Here is a 21,623-nt window from a genome sequence, read left to right on the forward strand (position 1 = left end):
TCAGATTTTTTTATAGTTTTGAGTTCGCTTTTATTTTTGTGTTTTCAGTTTTAATTGGAATTTTTAGCAATTTTATGAACTTTTGTCTTTTTTTTATTAGTGTATTTTTAAAAATATTTTTAAATAATTGTATTTTTATTTCAGTTATCACCATTTTTAGTTAGTTGCTGAATTAAATTAGGTTATTTAAGTAGCTTTTGTAAAAGTGCATTAGAAAAATCTTTTAACAATAGTTTTAGATGGCCTACCTCAATCCTGTCTCACTAACAGTTGTGTATATATATATATATATATACCTTGATTTTTATTTCAATTATTGTTCTTTATGTATTTTTTTCTTCTTTCTCACTGTAAAGCATTTTGGATTAACTACAGATGTGTAAAATTGTGCTCTATAAAATAAAGTTTGACTTGACTTCTTATGAAATAGAATCCCATGAATATAAAAACTTGTTTTGACTTAGAGTTCAATGTTTGTGTCTCCATCACGACTGTCCAAACAAATCTACAATGTTTATTTAAATTAGCATAAAAAGCATGAAAAAAACAAAACCCTAAATTTCCACTTGATACAATCGGAAAAAAAAACTCAGATACTCTTTTTCTTTTCTTTTTTTACAACATAGTGATACAATACAGCTACTAATGCTTTCATACAGATGAAAATAAGCACTTTATAAAAAATATATCTCTACATTGTAACATAGAACAAAGTGTTTGCCATTCAGAGCATAAGGACCGATCTATACGTCACTTCACATCCACATCTTGTCCTGAGACCTTGAACTCAGTTACTCAGGTTATGTGTTCCATGGGTGAGTTTACATTTGGTGGAGAGTGTTTAAGGAAGTGAGATGAGGAAGGATCAACCGACAAAATCATACATAACTATACAGTATGCTAACAGTTTTTCTTCCTTGTTTTGTAATCACAAAATGAAAGGGGAAAACGATGATCTCAAAATATATCAATAGGAAACAATGTCCTTGTTTCCATTTCCTCCTGGTTTTTAGGAGTACTTTATATTGGTCCTTGCAAACACCAGTGTCTTTGTCTATCCACAGTGCGAGATACATGTGATAATTTCTCCCAGCACCACAAGATGGTGTGCAACTCCATGTCTCTACAGCTCGGCACAAGCAGCAGTTCTTAAACGGAACCTCAGTGGAACGGAAAGTCAAACTGTGAAAAAGGGGCTTAATATTTGAAAACCACACAGGACACCCAAAAGAGTATTGTTTGAACTTTTGAGACTTCTGCTGGCTCTTGTTGGACTGGGTAAAGGTGACGGCTACTCTTGAGCTTCTTTCCCGGTCATTTTGTAGAGCTCTGTAGGCCCGTCCACATGTGTGATGGTGGTGGTCAGCTGAATGTCCTCTCCACTGTTTCCACCTTGATCAGCTATATGGAAGAGGAGAAGAGAGGAAAAATGTATCAGAGACTGATCAACACTTACACTAACAGATCATTACAACAGGGTAGGAATGGCAGGAAACATTTAAAATTTCAAGGCGATGATATTTTCTCTATGTGAAGAACCCAGCATAAACAAAATACCTCAAAATTGCAAAATCTTATACAAGTACATTTTTGCAATCATATCTTAGGCAATTGTATTAATTTTGGTGAAATTTGACAATTCCCGACTCACAACAGTAACAAAAGAGGTCAAAACAGAAATGTTATTGATTTCATTTGAAGGAGGAAGTTTTACATCCTTCACAATAATTAGTTGTTAACAAGTAAATCAGACAATGCACTGTGATATCCTCGCAGCTGTGGTCTTGAAATAAAATCCTCTTAGTCTTAGACCGAGACAAAACGGAGTACAAATTCTGTGAGACCAAGACAAGACCTTCATAAAAAGGCCGGTCTTGAGTACAACAACACTAAAAACCATTCTATACAGACCTAATGCCTCCAAAACGTTGAGCTCAAAGAGATGAGAAAACATTACAGATAAAATCCGCATGGGCTGCTTTTGTAAGGACAAAGGCGTTCCAACTTATGTGATGAGGATTTCAAAACGAATGCAGGAAAAATGGAGCAGCATCATCTCGCTCTCCAAAAAAGCGGCCTGTCGAGTCACAGTGCAGAACTCTTTCGTTACACAAGAAAACCTCCGCGATGGAGGAGACCGGTATATATTGTGATGTTCAGTGATGTAGTCAAACCCGGCTTCGCTGTGCAACGAGGGATGCCGTGTTTCCATCACCAGTTTTGAGACCATTAAGAGTGACGCAAAACAGTGAAATCCAATTTGAGCAGCCAGGACGTCCAGACTGAGGGGCCGTTTACACTACACCATTTTCAACTAAAGACGTGAAACTTTTAATGCGTTCGGTCATTCATTTACCCGGCAACGGAGTTTTGGAGGCCTGCAAATGCAAACGATACCGTAATCGTCTCCATATAAATGATAAAATCGCACATTTGTGAAAACGGTGACTTAATGCTTAGTGTTTCTTTACAGTGACATCGCCATCTACTGGTCTGACAGCAGAATACAGCGTTTTGAGTCGTTTTTGTGGATCCGTGTGAACGGGGATCATTTTGACAATAGTGTTGCGAAAATGCGAAAGAAAAATGTTTCTGTTTTTAGAACATTGTTGTTGTGTAAATGCCTAAAAGGAAGGAAGCACTTTGTCACCATTTCTTCTAACCCATTCCCTTAGGCCGTGTGTCCACCAAAGCATTTTTAACCAGCTGAAAAAACCAGCGCTCTTCTGAAGCTTCGCTGAGGGATCTTGAGTGCGCTTCAGCGTTTTTTTAAACTGAGGCTCAGCGGAACTGTTACTAGTATCTGATTTCATAAATAGTTTGTTTCTGAATATAAATGTTGACACAATGTAACGTACTTGATCTGGCACTAGTTTTGGATGAAGAGATGTGCTTGTCATCATTTGTTATAGTTGTACAAGCAGAATGTGATAGTCGGTCGTTGTGGTATTTGTCCCGCCCCTCCTACACTGTGATTGGATGGCTGGGTAAAAATAGATAGTGATGAGCACTGCTTTTATCCAAAGTTGAACATTCAACTCTCACGACCGGTAAAAAAAAAAAAACATTTAACACTTTAAGGTTGGTAAGAAGTCTCCAGTGCCAGCCAAAGCTGGATATATTTGATCAAAACTACAGTAAAACGGCAATTTTATTGTCATAATTTAAAGTAACATTTCCATTTGAGTACATTTTAAAATGTAATGTCTTCCTGTGATGGCAAAGCTCAATTTTCAGCAGCATATTCTATCCATCAAACATCTTATCAGTAAAGTCATTATGAACAGATTGTCAGCTCTTACATTTACTCAAATTATAATAATAGGAGAATTTAGGAAGGATATAACCATTGACAACTCAAACAACAATTTCATTTTGTCTTCATGTCAACTACAAAATGTTATGAAATTGGAGCCTGAGAGCTGAGGGTGACACTTTTTACCACTGGCTCAAGCACCTTAAAACTATTTTTTACCCATAAAAAAGGCATACAAAATGTTGAAGTAATTATTGAAAAACACACTGAATGACTAATCTAATAACAACATATGCCCTTTGGGAGCAAAAAAAACATGAAGAAAGTTTCAAGCATGACATCAAGATATTGATGGTTTTCATTACACCAGCCCAAGTAGGAAGCCTGGCCTAGATTAGAGACACCCACTGCCGCCAAAGAGGCCCATTTCCCCAAAGGAAAAAAAACACAAGCCCCACCTTTTCCTGGCATCAAGATGAGCTCGTCTTAAAACAAACCAAACACCAGCACTGTAAAACATGGTGCCAAGTGAATGCCTTCGCAGTACTGCAGGTACTGATTTCTTCGTGCTGCAGACATGAAACGGCACAGTCTGACTATCAAGAGACATCTTTTTAAATACTAAAATTGATTTAGACAACCCATCCATTTAGATACAGCACAATAAAAAAAAAACATTTTGGGGAGTATGACATATTTCTCAGGCTTCATGGGGCAAAACTGAGTGGTTTTGGGTGGGTGTGCCTCAAAGTGTAGTCTTAGTTTGTCTGAAAACCAAATAATTCTAATGTTAACATATTCAGGGTTGTATATGGGTAACATTTTTGCAACATTCTGAGCAAAACCACAAATCTGGCCTTCATTCATTTATAAGTTATTGTTGATAAGACAACTATCATTCAAATAACTTACTGTAAGTGATTCACTACTTGCACAAGGAAACCAGCCTTTGATATCTCCAGAAATAGAATAAAGATTTAGTTTTAACTGTCAGCAACAGGTCCATGTCAAAGCCCCTTAAGGCAGTCATTTGACTCGGTGACCATCTATGATGTCACTATGATGTCATAATACTCATGCTCCACCCACGACCACTAACGGACTGTCCCATATTAGCATATTTCTGCCCTCAGCCAATCGACATCCCCTATGGAAGAGAGGGGTGGGATGAGCAGTTGCTGCTCATTATCATTTAAAGAGACATGCACCGAAACAGGTCACTGTGAACAAAGCTGTTTTTGAGGAGGTAAAAAGGGGGTTGTTTTACTTAACCAGTGAGGAATTTTAACCAAAGTATATTACATACTTTACATGAACACCCTAAAGAATCATACCAACTTGTGGAAAATGGGCATCCGATGACCCCTTTAAAAACAAAAAGTACAATTTTAAAAATCAACACGGAAATTAAAGCTTTAGCCTATGTTCTGCCGGGAAGACTCAATTGTTGCATCACTTATTACCTTCTCATCTATCCAATCATGTTCTATTACTAGAAGTATAAAGGACCCGTACTTACACTTGTCTGAGTTTGCAGATGCTGAACGCTTTCACTCACCACCATCCACCCAAGATGGTTTCTTCCCTCCACCAATAAGATGGCTTCTTCCCTCCATCTTCTCTACCACCGCAGGATGGTCCCTTCCCCTCCAACCTCCCCACCACCACCTTCATCTTCAGGCAGGAAATGCTGAATCCGTACCCTCGGATTGCGAGTTACGGACGGGGCCTATGCCAAATGCTGTACTTTATCGCATATATTGCTTGCTGGGTCACTAATAAATGCATGATTGTTACAATATCTATTCTCCCGAGTCTTTCTGGTAGAACTTGACCGGTAGCCAGTGTAGAGAGTCAAGTACAGGAGTGTGTGTATATGTGCAGGTTTTCTAGTTTCAGTCAATAATCTGATAAAGTGAATTACAGTAATCTAATCTTGATTTGATAAAAGCACGAATTTCGGTTTCAAGGTCCTTCTTAGAAAGCATCCTCTTGATTCTGGCAATTGATCTTAACTGGAAGAAACTACCTTTTACCACAGCACTGATCTGCTTATCAAACGACAACGTGGGATCAAAAATAAAAATAACAACAAGTTTTTAACCCAGTAGCACATATTAGAAGAGAGGGGACCAAGCTGCTTAGCAATGCCAGAAGTAAGAACTGAAATAATGTTTTTCCCCTACAGCTTTATCACTATTTAACTGTAAAAAAATGTGTCTATCCAGCATTTAATGTCTTGAAGACAGGCAAAAAGATAACAGAGAACAGGTGTTATTTTTAACGGGAAGATAAAGCTGAGTGTCATCAGCATAGAAATTATACGATAAGTTGTTTCTGAATAATATAACCAAGTGGAAGCATATATAAAGCAAAAAGAAGAGGACCTAAAATAGAGCCCTGTGGAACACCAAAGAAGATCAGCATGAGATGAGAAACATTTCCCCAAGTTAACAGAAAAAGTTATATCCTTGAGGTAAGATGCAAACCACTCTAGCACAGATCCCTGAAACCCAGCTACATGATCAAGTCTTTGTAAAAGGATGTCATGATCTACTGTGTCAAATGCTGCACTTAAGTCAAGAAGAACTAAAAAACAGCAAGAACCAGAATCAAGAGAAAGTAAAATATCATTGGTAACCTTCAATAAAGCAGATTCAGTGCCATGAAATTCTCTAAAACCAGACTGGATTGTTTAAAAAAAAAAATATATATATATATTAAAACCACTCGTGTACGATGAGATCTGAGAGTAGACAACTTTTCCAGGACTTTTGGAATGAAGGATAATTTGGAAATAGGTCTATAGTTATTCAAATAATGCTGATCAAGATTATGCTTTTTTTAAAATGGTTGGACTATGGCATGTTTAAATGTGGCTGGTACAACTCCACTTGCTAGGGAGCGACTGATAATAGCAGTAACAACTGGACTAAGAATAGGAAAAGCCTCTTTAAAAATATTAGAAGGCAAAATATCAGAAGGACAGAAAGATGGCTTCATATTAGAAACAATATCGAAGAGCTGTGAAGATGACAGGTTGAAAAAGAGAAAGGGAGCTCTGATGAGGGACTCGTTCTAAAAGAAGAGAGTTTTGGAGTGGTATGTTAGACCTAATGCACTCAACTTTATGGATAAAATTATTTAAAAACTGTTCACACCAATCAGTGGAGATCTCCGATGGGGCACTAAGAGTAGAATTTAAAAAGGCATTAATTGTACTGAAAAGAACATTCAGTCTCTGTGCATTTTGTACAATTAAATCAGACATATTTCAACTGTGCTTCGTTAACAGCTTTCTGTTAATGCTCAAGACAATCCCTGAAAATTTCATATGATATCTGAAGTTTGTCTGTCTTCCATCTGCGCTCAGCGCGCCTACACTCCTGTCTGAGGGTGCGAGTGGACCCATTCAATAATTATGATTACAATGTCACTTCAATACATTGTTTACAATAATTTTACTTTGTCTTAATATACAAAAACATACATATATACCAATAAAAAAAACAGTAATGATAACAATTACATAGAATCTTTCAATTTAGTATATGATAATTCTAAATGATTCCAGGAGAAACCTTTTTAAAAATATATATTTTTAAATATATTTAAACATATTTTTAAAATTCTATTAATATAAGAAATTCTTACACAAAAATCACAAACTGGTCTCTCTTCCCCTTTCGATAAGACAATCATATATTGCTGGTCTTATTTTAAAATCTTGTTTCTTTAAAGAGTCCACTTTTCCTATTATGCTGATAATTATAGGATGTTGTTTTCAAAGACTCAAAAGTGCTTGTAGGCAGGATTTAGAATCTGTGCAAATTTTTAAAAAAATGACGCTGTTGTTCATTTTCTATTTGTTCTAGAGCTAAAAGTAATGCACAAGCTTCAGCTGTGAAAAGTGAAAACTGACATTTGTCCAGGGATACACTTGCCAAAACGTTTTGGACCAATCACTACTGCAGCAAATACATGACTGTCTGTCTTTGATCCATCAGTGTATAATGGTACATGAGATGGTAAGCTACATCTTATATCCAGAAATGTCTCCTGATAAACATTTGGATGATTTATCTTTTTTTTATTTTATACCGAGCCAGGTTCACGATGACAGTAAGGTTTTTAATATTGATTATTAAATATTCATATATATTCATATATTTTAATATTTAATATAGGGCACAGATGTGTCGATGTTATATCTATATTAATGTCCGTATTCAACAACCCTATCCCTACCCCTAAATCTAACCCTACCCATTAGTTATTCCTAAAATCAGAGGGAAATGATAGGTGAATAACACTGATGTAGAAGCACCTGGTTGTAAGCCAAACATGACATAAACTGTAAACTTGGCGCTCAAATCTGATTGAAATGTTGTTCCAGAATAAACAAAGATGATGTTGTTCCAGGAACATGTTGCACTTGGTGAAATCAGGTTCTGCAAATCCAGGTGTCATACAAATTTCTTTGCTCTTCAGGAGTCTTACCGCTTGACTGCTCGTCCCCGTAGCGTTTGTGAGACGGTGCATAGAGGAACATAAGGGCAAACACATAGAGGTTCCACATGCCGTAGATCCCAGTGAAGAAGGCGCTGTTGACCTGAACCGTGTACCCGCCCCAGTGCCAGTGACCCTCATTCACCTGTTAACATATAACACGTACATAACAATGACCATCATCTGAATGAATCCATCCACCTATAATCTACAATGAAATATCATGTAGAAACCGATTCAGTGGATAACTAATCTATACCTGGCTTATGATGAAGAAGATTACAGTCATGGCAGCACATGCCAGCGTGACCAACATCAGGAATTTGAAGCGGAAGATGAGGCCCTAAGATAATAAAATAAAATCATCATTAAAGAAACTCAAGCTATAAAAATGCAAAATGGTAAAATAAACACATGGAACTTTTAAAATAAAAGTATTATAAAACCTATAATCCATAAAACAATTATACATAATTGACATTAAAGCTGAATTAATACTACTACTCAATTTGGAGTCAGTAGTATAATTTGTATATAATTATACATTTCATAGACGCATTAAACTGATGAAAAGTGATAGAGACATTTATAATGATACAAAAATTTTCCATTTCAAATAAATGCTGTTCTTTTAAATGTTCAACAAAGAATGCTTAATATTTTTGTGGAGCCTGTAATATGTTTTTAAGCAGCTGTTTTCATAATTGATCATAAAAAAATTCTCTTGAGAATCAAATCATCATATTAGAATGATTTCTAAAGGGTCATCTGACACTGAAGACTGTAATGATGAAGTAATGATGCTGAATATGTGAAAAATATAGAACAGAAAACAGTTACAATATTTCACAATATTAGTTTTACTGTATTTTAGATCAAATAAATGCAGCCTTGGTGAGCACAAAAATTTAGGACAGTAATTCTCATCATATGATCGCATCTGATCATAAGCTATTCACTAGTCATATAAAAGCTAGCACTATCTATCTAGGTTACACATTACCTCATAGTGCAGTCGACGAGCCTTCGTCATAGCAGGTAAGGACGACCTTTTCCCGCTGACGTTTCTGAACACTTGGAACACCATGAAGCACAGGAACAGGAAGTAGAGACATGCACAGATTCCTGCTACAATAATGAAGGCCATCTGCACCAACCTCAGTTAAAGTCATAACTTTACTATACTATTGTGCTGATTTCTGTACTTCTGTGATAGTGTTGTAGTGTGCATGGTGTTAAGACTTCTTCCTGTGGATCATCATTTAGTCTAGATGCCTTTACTACATGTTAAGCCTGAACAGATGTGGTATGCAAGGCAGTAGAAGATGCATGACCAGAATACAAGACTGAACACCACTGGGTTTTGACCATCAGCCACCATCATGAAGAGTTTCTCTTCAATTAAGAAACATCTGTACCGACAGCCCACACTTTCAGAAGGATACAGCCAGCTCTGTCCCAACATCTGAGGCCCAGATACTGTAGAAAGGATTCTTCAGCTGTACTCCTCTAAAAAGTAAAGAAAAAATATTGTTTACCCAGCAGCACTAAGCACGAAAGAACTCGAGTTAGATGGGAACTAAAGAGAGTTACTTCATGCAAAGAATGCGGGAAGTTCAACGTTGGCTCACCTCTCACACATATCAAAGATGAAGAGGCAGAACGAGCCAAAAACAATGGGTCCAACCTGTTTCCAGTACACAGAAAAACGGTTTCTCTCAGTCTGGTCCTAGAAGAAAACAACAAAAGAAAGCATTATAGTAATACGTTTTGAATATGGAAAACAGGTCAAGTAACTCAATTAGAAGCTCTAATGCTTCCTCAGTCTTCTATTGTTTGGACAAAAAGGAAAAATTGGCTCCAACCATGAGATGTTCTCCACAGAAGATGATCCAGAAGGAAAGCAGCATGGCGTAGAAGATGCCCTGACGGATGTCACCAAAGAGCAGCATCCAGGTCCAGTCGAAACCCACTGAGAACCATTCCACTGGGATATTGATGAAGGTCATGGAGATTCCCAGAGCGAAGATAACCCTGAAAGAGAGCAAAGAGTACAGAGATAGGATCATTATCAATATACTAGCAAAGTCACTTTATTACCAACAAATATCTGGGAAGTTATCAAAAGAGTAGAACCAAGAAAAAAAAGAAGGTCAAACAAATTTGACTCCATCTTGCTCTTTGTTCTCTAGTGTTCAAAAGCAGGCATGCTAGGACAAGCTAGAAGACCATTTGGTGAGACCGAGATAGGGTGTGACTTCAAACACATGAATCACATTCCAGGCTGCCCGATCGGGGCAGAAAGAGACCATATTGTGTTGGAATGCTGGGAATTTCCCATGAGTTCAACTCTGGTGAGGGTACGAACTACGAAGGTGCATTTGCATTTGCTGCCGATGTGAACAAAGCAGCTTTTCAGCTGTCGAAAAGTAAAACTTGATATTAAATGACAAGCAATCCTTTTTTAAAGAAAGAAGGCATTAAATTGATAATACTTTAAGACTGTTAGAAAAGATTTCTATTACAAATAAATGTTGTTCATTCATCAAAGAATCCTGAATAAATCCATCAGAGTTTCCACAAAAATATTAAGGAGCTCAACCGTTTTCAACATTGATAATAATAATAAATGTTTCTTGAGCAGCAAATCAGCATATTAGAATGATTTAAAAAAAACTAAAAGAACTACAGGGAAAAACTAGGCATTTAGCTTCCTCTTAAACATCAAGGGCATAAAAAAAGCTAGCTGTGAAGTGCAAGAATGCAAGACAGCACACATCCATGACGTCAACTAAAAAAAGCTGTTCCCTGGAGACGTGTGTAACTCGCACACTCTGTCGGCTCCACTGGCATGAAGCAGCATTCTGGCATCATTCCAATAATAAGAAAATCAGCGGGGAGCTCATGTCACACATTCTTGGGCTTCTCTCTTTGTGATGTAAAAAGGGATTCTAGTCCATCTTGACACTTAAGTGGAACAGTATGCTAGTTGGCTCGGCAAAGCTTTTAAAACATGAAAGAATAATTATCCTGCCTGTGAGTCACACAAAGTATGACTGCTTGAGAGCTTTCGGTCTTCTGGGACTGCTATTGCCAAACCAGAGTGAGGGGGAAATGGATAGATTGTGCATGTGGTGTTTAGTTTGTAAAGAAGAAAGATGAAGTATATGAAAAAATATGAAAAAGATTTCATCAGGAAATATCAATTTCTAAAATAGTATCATATCAAACACTGTTCACAGAGTGATGCATTTTGTATTGAGATATTACATGCTAAATGCATTCCTGTAGCTCAAACAGTTGAGCCAAGGTCATGATTCAATTGTCAGGGAATGCATGAATTGATAAAATGCATAACAAAAATTCAATGGAAGTTGCTTTGAATAAGCGCGTGCATACTATACGCATATATATTATATATATATATATATATATATATATAAAATGTTTAGGATTTATGATTTTCATCTGAATTAACCTACTCTGAAGGAGGGTCCTGAGCCATATTTAGAGACCTGAATATCACAGAGACTTGAGAGAGGACTCATTTGACTCAGGCCAGTAAGCAGGCACCTAGCAACCACATAGCAACACTGTAAAAACAACTCGTAACCCCTTTCAACCAAATAGCAATGCCCTGGCAACCTCCCCAGCCAGAAAATGTTAATAATAAAATGTTTCCTATAGTCACACCAGTGTGAGGATCCTTTATTCCATTGACCAGTAAACTAATAAAACCAGAAACATTCTAGTCCTATGTTAACATTTGACCTAGAAGCCAAGTTTAAGTGACAGAAACATAGCTTTACTTTTCCAGCAGGACGGGTGGCCTGGTCATCTGGGTGATTCTCTTCCAGTACCAGATCATGATAATGAGGATGCTGGGAGTGAGGAACGTCTTCATGGCAAACCAAACCTTGGTGAAGCCACCGTTTTGATGAATGCCCTGGAAATAGTGACATCATGAGAAACACATTAAGGACACTTAATTGATGGGCATGGTTGTTTGCTGAGAGTCAAATAAGAAGAGCAAGGCAAACAAAAGTGAAGATTAAGAGGTGATGCAATCCAGATGTCTTCAGTCCACTAACATTTGTATAACCATTGCCCTGTCCAGAAGTGTGTGCCAATTATAACAAGCCGAGACTGGGCCAAAATCCTCCCATGCAAACAATGCTCAAACAAAACCATCTACACAACAGTGAGTTTTAAACATGCATATATGACTGTATTAATCAAAGTCACAGTCTGAAAACTCACCACAAGACGGATGTCTTTGATTTCTCCAATCCCGATGTTGACTTTTTTGCGTTCGTTGACAGGTAGCCGGATGTTGAGGAGATAGTACTTATGGGCCACGCTGCCAACCTCCATAAAGGGCAACAGGTCACAATCATAGTAACGGCCTTCATTCTCAGTAGTCTGAAGAAAGAAAAAAAAGTGCTTACAGAGACTGAAGGGAACTAGTCATGTACAAGCTAGATTCATTTTGACAATTTGAGAATAAAATCGGCCGACGACAAGCCGCAACCTTGTAGCTTGTAGAATGGACTTAACACTTCCAGCAATGGGTGTGTTTGGATCTGGTATGGGTCAGAAATGACTAGTGTGTTTACCTTGGTTGCAGTGAAATTGCAGCTCAGTTTGCGATGTTCTATGGAGTGGGCCATCTCAGTCCACTCACTCAGGGTGCTGTCTCTGTAGGCCAGACCAACGTCCATGGTGACCAAAGCTCCATCATCTACACACCAACATCCAACACACTTACTTCAGTTTGAAATATCAGAACGATTCTGCAATTTAACCAGTCACGGTGGCTGCATTATAGAGTAATCAATTAATATAATTGAATATTAACCCATATGACTTCTTTTCTACTGTGCAACACAGAGGTGATTTTTTTAAAGAATATCCTGCCCACTCTTTTTCAAATTATGAAAGTAAATGAGGAGTCTCAATCTCCAAAAGGTAAATAAAGTATTTATATGACTAAAACTATATCCATATGACTCGTTTTCCAAGTTAATCCAAGTTCCCTGAAAACATACAATAGCAGCTAATTGAAAAAACAAAAAAAACAAAAGTAGTTTTAAGTAATTTAATTTATTGCCTGATAATCTTCCCCCGTTAACCGCTACAACTGGATCAGGGACGGATTCACAAAACATTAAGAATAAAATTCTTCCTAATTGCAATTTTCATTTAATATGATTATTATGGTAATCTGAAGGCAGTGCAAAAAGAGCTGATCAGCGAGTCTTCGGCAAGAACCGCCATATTTGAGAACTTAAAGAGTTTTTAAAATATTTAGACTTCAAGAATTGCACTCTTATAAAGAACTTAAAATTCAACAAAACATTTCTTAACTTCTTTATTAAGAATATTTCCATGAATCCGGCCTCTGGTTTGTAAATGAATAATTTAGGCCAATTTTGTGAACTAGATCAAATCGATTCATTGAAATTATCATATTTCTTAGTGAATGTTAAATTCAGTCACTTACTCAATCATTGTCTTAAAGGGCAAGAGTCGTATGAACCATTTTTACTGTGGTTTTTCTGCTCATTTTAGATTAACATTATTAGTCAGGATATAGCTCAAATTCACGTTCTGTGTACCAAAAAAAAAAAAAAGTCAATCACATGCAACATGAGGGTGAGTACATGACAGAATTTTAATTTGAGACAACTCTTATCTCTTCGAGACCTTCACATCTGAAAAAAATGAAATGAGTGCCTGCTGACTGAAGAACAGCAGTGGACATTTACACACAAGGCCAAATGCAGACATGTGAAATGACAGATTCATGACAGCTCATACCATTCTCATGAATAAACCCTGCCATTGTTGTGTGGCTAAAAGTAGCTCAAGGTAACCTGGGAGTCATTTAATCTACGGAGACCCTATTCAAGTCAATCATAACCTCACAGACTGGCATTTTCGTAAATGTTCAAAACTTGGGGATTGTCAAAGTATTAGAGAGTCATGTGGTGTGATTCTCCTGAGCTTTGGGAAAGCAGGAGGTAGTTGGGAAAACAGGAGGTAGTTGGCAAAGGGGCCCGTGGTTTAGATCGCTTTGCACAGTCCTGTGTGTTCCACTTCACCTCTCTAAAGAGATCCTTGTTGTGTTATGAAACAAGCTGGAGAGCACTAAAGAGAATTCCTGGACGTGGAGGACTGAGCTTTATGGGGGGAGGGGCAGGAGGTAAAGAAAGGCAGAGAGCGGCAGACATTATTAGCCCGGTCCTCTCTCCTCCAGCGTGTCTGCAGTGGCCCCCACCTACGAGCGGCTGTGCCAAAGAGCTTTGAATGTCAGCTTAGCGCACACAAACATTCCGCCCGGGCGCAGCGCGCATCACCCCGGCGACCAAGCCATTTCAACAGCTGTGTTATTGCTGGAGACCGGCCAAACTGTGGCTGCTTGGGCCAGAGAGATGAGAAAGCGAGAACCAACGGCACTCCATGGAAAATGAAGCAGAGGGGCTGGTGACAGGGGCGTTGCTAGACCCTTTTTGAATAAAGTTTTTTTTCTGTGCTCCTGTACAATTTTCCTGATGAGTAGATATGTCTGAAAATAGGCTTTCCTATTTATTGAACATAGTCATTTACATAATTTGAATTACTTGAAGTAACAAGAAGCGAAAATATCCTGCGCATCCTCTTCAGTCACACACCTCGGCTCCGCCCTCTCGCTGTGCTCCTCCTCCTTCACTTTTCCCTGTTGAATACTCAACTTGCGGCCAGTCAGACGATCATAATACGACGTTGTAGTTGAGGAGAGGTAACTACCAGGCTAATGCTTGTTGATGTGATGAGTAGTAGTAAATTTGAATTTGTATTATTTAGTAGAATGAGGACATCCCGTTTTCCAGATTCAATTTACTTGGCACAGATTTTATCGTTGGCTTCTTAACTGCTAAAAAAATACTTGCTTACCTCTACTAATTTGGCATTGTTTGCTGCTTGATCATCAGTGAAGTAATATGATTACAGAAAATGAATAAATACGACTCCTAAAGTCACCAGAATTAAATGTTTTGGTGTGGTTTCTTGAGGGGTGCGGGGGGGGTTATGCCCCCTAAAATTTTGGCCTGTGCTCCAGTGATGATCAAACTCTAGAAAAACCTCTGGCTGGTTCTGGCAAATTCTATAAATATACATTACTATAATTAAAAAAAAAAGTTTGCTTAAAATTTGAGGATTTCTTAACCTCGTATCTAGATTCTGACAATTCTTTTGTATAAATCAAACAAAATCAAAGCAACTGCAATCTGATGAGGACCTGTGAAGAGATGACACCAACCCCTGCAAGGACTTCAGATGACGGCAACTCTCAATCAACATACCTAACTCTAACCGCAAAATTTTCTATATATTGTAATTATTACGATCACAACTGCTGTAACAATTGCTTTAATGAGATCGTTTCTGCCTAAATTAATACATGTTATTAGCTAACTGCATTATTTGTATTATCTTGTGCATTTATGATATTTGGACATTACTTTGACACAGTCACCTCTGATAACAGATTACTGCATTTTTCTGTAAAGCTGCTTTGAAACTATATGTAATATGATATGCTATAAAAGCGATATAAAAATCTATTTGAACTGATTGGATGTCATGAAGCAGCAGTGCAGCCAAACTTCGTCTCCAGGGTTTTGGTAACACAAAATGTGTTTAAGGAGCTGATTTGCATTGGTGTCTTTACCCATGCGCCATCTGTAATTTAGAAGCAGCAGTAACACGCCTCTCTCTTTTTCTTTCTCTGTACAATATGTTACTTTTTCAGAATGAATTGACTTTCCAAACATTGCACAGTACGCCTGTGTTGGGTAAATGCGGAGTGCCAAATGAATCCCTGCTAGGACCTTATTAGAGGAGACCGTTGACAGTCTGTGAGGTCTTGCTCAGAGAACAGGACACACACAGAGAGAAACAGCTCTGGCAGAAGATCACACAAGACTCACGGTAAACACATAACATCTGGCTGAGGAGGATCTTCTAGGAGAGAGCGCATTCCAGATGGTGCTACAAAACCCTGAACAACAAAAATAGTTTCTTCAAGTGCCAAATGCATAAAGAATAATGCAATGATAGACATTTATAGTGAAAACGTTGTGGCAAACAAGCGAAAACCTTTCTTTTTTGCTGGTTTATGCACAAGCATGTGCTTCAGGGTGGAGTATATAACAGCAGGAGCATGGTGGCTTCCTTCCACACTAGCAGTTAACGTGTTAAGAAACCAAAAAGACTCCTCCTACATTTCTCAAGACATGAATAGCCAAAGGTTCTCCTGCTGCTAGAAGGAGCCGATGTTCCGCTCACTTTCCCAGACTGCTCTAGCTCAACAATGGCTCTTCATTAGTGGCCAGTGTTATCCGCTTAATCCCGTCTTTGAAAGGGCAGACTTGGAGCCGTTCCAGATCCACACCCTCCCACAACCAGATGATTTTAAATGGCAACAGTACTATGCAAGTCTTCACGGCTGGAACCAGTCAGGTTCAAACAAAGACACAGTAATTTGACAAATCAAGAGAAACTGTCAAGAAGAACCTGATTTAAATAAAAAATTGTGATGGAATGGAACCATCTAATAAGCTCAGATATTAATAGACATTATTTAGTCTACACTAATCCAGGTACATTTGAAAAAGCATCTTTCTCTCCATGTCTTTTTGTCCTGCAAAAACTGTGTATACGTATTAAAAAGCCGTTTTCCTGTTGTAGTGTGGACTAAAAAATGAAGGTATTTGAAAATGATGACGCATGTTTAGTCATGTGATTATTGTACCAAAAGATCTCTCTTTATAGTGGTATGTACCTGCTGTGTGCTATTCATTTTTCACGTTGTTGCTAAAGATAAAGTTTCCTTCTTCATATTACATTCCTGCAAAGATGATAGAAAATGTACTCGCAATTGCTGTCCAGTGGAAAAACATGTTGACTAGGGATGCACCGATATGAAAATGTTGGCCAATACCGAAAAAACTCTTTATATTTGAAAGCCGATAATCGATATATTGGCCGATAAATCTAAATCCAAAATTTGTATCATTTTTTAAGAGTCTGATTACAAAAGCAAAAGTCTCACCATTAAAAGCCATGTCCAAAGCACCTTAACATGATTCAACCATATACAGTACAGTAGCCTATAGTGAACCAGTGTAAGATTCCTTAACTTTTAAAATGAATTTTACACTCTGATGGCCAAATTTCTCTATCAAAAAACAAAACAAAAAAACTACTGCCTTACAATGAAATAAAACAATGCCTAAATTGGACTACACGTATAAAAAATAAAAATGCATATGCCATGGATAAATAAAATGGAATAGCCTACTCAGACAATAATTAAATAATTTTAATTAGACCATTTTGGTTATGCAAAAAATATGAGAAAAAAGTGCTAGTTATTGTTGACAATGGTCAACAGCAGCATTTTCCTTAAATGGAAGGGCGACCTGAACGCAACAGTAAGTGGTGATATATTTTGCTACTAAAATGATTGTGCCAGAAGAACAGCGTGAGAACTTTGATCTCTCAGTTTCATCTCAGTGAGCTTTTATGACGTTTTATTAATGCACAGTAAGGTGACTTAAGCATTTTCTGACATTTCAGTGTTGACCAGAAACTTCAGGAAAACGCTAGTGTGGATGGAGAGCTTTTGAAACAAAAACAATGATTTCATATGCATCTCTGGATTAATGTAGACAAAATCTTAATCTTCAAAAGGTGATTTTGTAGGTGTATCTTAATTCATGAAATGGCAATGAAACCAGATGGCAGGACTACATTCCTTTTATTATCCTCCAATTGTCTGTGTCGAAGCCTAGAGCATTTCCCCCCTACCTGCATGCTGACTAAATCCTTATTGAGGTCCCTCAGGCTCCAACTACAACAGTGAGAAAACAGACCATCCATCATTGTTAGTCCTCTCACAGCATGTGAGAAATCCAATCTACTTTTGGGTGAATAGAATGGGAAAATCCTCTGGGTGTTCATTTGTCCCCTCCTACACTTTCAGCAAAATAGCGATGTTCTCATAAGCTTAAAAACCATATGGTGATATCATGTTTTTGGAGGGAAGATGAGCAAAATATGACCTGCTCAAACACATACAATCACACATTTTCATCACTTACCAATCGGGTTTTGCATTTTGAATGCGATGTCAAGCTGGAGGATAACCAACATGAACTGGAACCAGGCACTCATCTCTCTGTTGGGCAGAGGAATGTGGACCGCAAACACAATGTTATTGGCCTCGATTCTCTTGGCCGTGGCTTCATCAAAGTCTCTGATCTTGCTGCACTGGTCGGGGCCCCATGGCATGAACCATTTGGAGCCCTTATGGTGGGTCTTCACGGTGTCCACACACTTGGTGGCCAGGTAGTGGACGGCGGTGGTGGGGCTTGGAGCTGCAGAAAAAGATTTAAATGATTCATTTTATGAATAATTTAAGAACAGTCTGTCTAACAAGTTATAATAACTTGAGATATTTTGTGTCCATATTTTGCACATAAGCAAGAGATAAGCAAAACCTCTCTGCATTTTACATAGAAGAACCTTTTTGAATTGCATGGAGCATTTATATATATTCATATTCTATCTATGCATTTTCTCATTATTGCTATTTGATTGTCCTGAGATGACCACTTCAATAAAAGCAATATATATTCATATAACATTTTATAAAATGTTATAAATTTGATAGTTTCATAAATTTTTAATCAAATACAAAGTAAATTTTATTTTTAAAAATATATAAAAAACAAACAATGATTTAGTGTGAATGATTTGTAAATAATAATACATTCTAAATTCATACAGAAATCCATAAGTGCATATCAAGCTAAAACAATGCAGACTGAGAGAAAAGACCAGTGAATGTGAAAATTAATACTTTTATCCAGCAAGGATGCATTAAAAGTAACAGTAAAGACTTTTACATTGTTACAAAAAATATATTTCAAATAAATGCTGGTCTTTTGAACTTTCTATCAAAGTACCCTTAAAAAATATATCACAGCTTCCACAAAAATATGAAGCGGCACAACTGGTTTCAACATGGATAAGAAAACGTTACTTGAGCAGCAAATCAGCATATTAGAATAATATGTGAATGATCATGTGACTATGTAGACTGGAATAAATTACATTTTATTGCAAAATAGGCTATTCAAATAGAAAACAGTTCTTTTAAATTGTAATGATATTTCACAATATTACTGTACTGATCAAATAAATGCAGCCCCAAACTTACCACCCCCAATATTTTCAACGGTAGTGTATAATGAAAAAAAGGCCCTAGACAATGAATACAAGACTTGTAAAGTGACTCTCTGATATACTCTTGCTAAGAGGGAGTCATTAGCATGAGAAAGTACGGACAGGCTTCCTCCACCATTCAGGAGGCTGGTCCTGGTAGTTTGTTAAGTATGAGTCAATAGATCCCTTCCTGGGTCATTGAGGACATCTGAAGTGACCGGGAAGTGCGAGATAATGTGAACCAGCCTATGGCTTGAGGACACTGATCAGGTTCAGTCTCGATTCCAAACAGTGAAAGCAAAGCAACATTAAAATGTCCCCAATATTTTAAAAGCTAATGTGTGGGCTTATAAATTGCTCTGTTCCTGTTTTGAGGGGTACAAGCTACAACCCTGTTCCTGTGAAATATACTGAGCAAACTAAATTAGCTTTACTAAACCTCTTTCAGTTCAATTATTCATTGACCCACAATCCTGAGAACAAACCCTCTTCAAAATACCACCATAAAATAATGGTCGCCTTTCGGCCCGGTGACCTCATGCCGTGTTTAAGATGTCCAATAACAGGGGGAGCAGTGCGCCTTTCTACTCAATTACTCAGTCTGCCACCAGCCACCGAACAAACACAAAAGAATCCCGCTTCATTAAATCAATCGCAGGCAAGAATAGCCAAAGCAAGCTAATTTATCACCATTCATCCCACATTCTGCAGGAGACCAAGAAATGATTCCCTTCCTATCAAAACCAGAAGGAAGTCTGAGGTTGCGAAGGGGAAGTGTGGATTAGGACGAACCGTGTTTCCCCAATGGTGCAAAACAGAACAAGCCACATGGAAAAGAATACTCAATCCTTAAGATAGAAGGGAATATTTGATCGCTGTACAGTCAAAAAGGGCGTAAAATAACATGGGTGAGGACGATTGGAAATGCAGGCAGGAGCTGGAAGAGCCTGTGGGAGCAGAGGGCTTGTCTGTTCAGATGTAGGATCAAAGAAAACTTCTAGAGATGCACCTCGTTTAACCCTTTATTGGCCCTTATTTATTAACCCTTTCACTGCAGAATAGAAACACTTTAAGTTAATTCTCTACACTTCCCTAAAATAAACATAACGTTTGTAATATACAATATACTTCACTGTTAAAGGAAATGTTAGCTAGCTTTGTCTATTGTTTGCACACAGAATAACATCTGTCTACAACATCATGCTTTTGTTTTGTTGTAAATATGTTTCTTAAACGTTGTACTAAGATTTCTCCTGAGTTGTATTAGTCTAACTGCTCTAACTTCAAGTTATACAATCATACTGAACAGCTATTAAAAAGTTATTTCAAATGTAAAATGTGCGTTTATGATACACAAACCACGCGCAGGTATATAGCAAAAATCTCTTAATAATTATCCAGCTATTTTTAAACAATAGCCTACTGACCGACAAATACACTCTTTCACGGTCAAATATTCAAGTTTTTAAGGGTTCAAGGGTGTAAACAAGCAGAGTCTTTCTCGGGCTAGTTCCTCAAGGCTTTTCAGGTAGGCTACCTGGGAAAAACAAGAAACTTCAGGGCGCAGAAGTAGCGAGTAAAACTAAATGTCGCGTCTATCGTCTATCGGCTCTCAAACTTCCAGGCGGAACGCTGAAAGCAGCAGCACAAAGACTGCAGCAGTCGACGGGTGAAAATAAGCGCCCATCTTTGACACTACTGTAACAAAGCCATTCCGCAACTTTTCACTCCTTGCCATTACGCAAGTAACACTTATTTTTTGCTAGAAAAACACAGAATGTTACACACCAGAACGAATGACTACACACCGTGCAGCAAAAAAGCCAGAACTAAAATCTAGGCGTATTTGTAAAAGTAGCCACTCACCAATCAGTCCTCCGACCATAAAGGAGAACGCCTGGAATAAAAGGAGAATTACTCCCACAATCACCAACTTTTTGGTGCTCATATTCTCAATAATTGCTCCAGCCATTTTCAAAGTGTCTCTTTCGCTAGGATTGAATGCAAAGAAACGAAAGTCACTGCATCCAGGTGGACCAGTGCGCTGTCCGAGATTAAGTGCTCGACACGGGCTGTGTCTCAAACCCCCAGTGAACTGTGTTGCGCTCTTCATAGGGAACTGTATGGGAAAGGGGATGACCACGTGACCCACCCTGCATCAGGAACAGAGTGCACGTGACGTCATGCCAGACTCCTGGCCAGATGCACAAAACTCAAAGCTTTTCATTGGCCACAGTGTGCAAAACAGCAGTGGTTGATTTTATGCTTTCAACATTTTTAGTACGTAATCATTTTAATACCAAACATTTGTCATATTGTCATCTGTGATAATCTCTATATTTCATTATGTTTATAATAAAAATAATAATAAATTGTATTATTATTACTAGAACAATCTTCATTCTTAAAAATATCTGATTGGCTTTAGAAACCAAGATTAAATTTGTGATATTTTGAGTATAATAATAATACAAAATAACACATATTTTCAGTATCTATAAGTATTTATCCCAATTTTTTTCTTTTGTCAAATCAACTTACATCATTTATGTGGTTCAGATAACACAATATTTTGAGTTTCTGA

The 21,623-nt window shown here is 37.6% G+C and overlaps 1 protein-coding gene across 1 annotated transcript; it reads right to left on the reverse strand.

Moving 5' to 3' along the window:
* Window positions 1-460: 460 nt before the first annotated feature.
* wls (Wnt ligand secretion mediator) lies at window positions 461-21,193 on the reverse strand. The gene is made up of 12 exons (XM_084120425.1): window positions 20,906-21,193; window positions 17,914-18,189; window positions 12,382-12,506; window positions 12,026-12,187; window positions 11,575-11,711; window positions 9,631-9,799; window positions 9,397-9,494; window positions 9,211-9,274; window positions 8,769-8,912; window positions 8,025-8,108; window positions 7,757-7,910; window positions 461-1,401 (listed from the first exon to the last, which is right to left on the reverse strand). Exons 1-12 carry the CDS (start codon window positions 21,150-21,152, stop codon window positions 1,292-1,294), a joined length of 1,770 nt encoding a protein of 589 aa, XP_083976551.1. The 5' UTR covers window positions 21,153-21,193; the 3' UTR covers window positions 461-1,291.
* Between the last annotated feature and the right edge of the window lie 430 nt (window positions 21,194-21,623).

Source organism: Abramis brama (assembly GCF_963993115.1).
Source record: "Abramis brama genome assembly, chromosome: 7".
Classification (NCBI taxonomy): Eukaryota; Metazoa; Chordata; class Actinopteri; order Cypriniformes; family Leuciscidae; genus Abramis; species Abramis brama.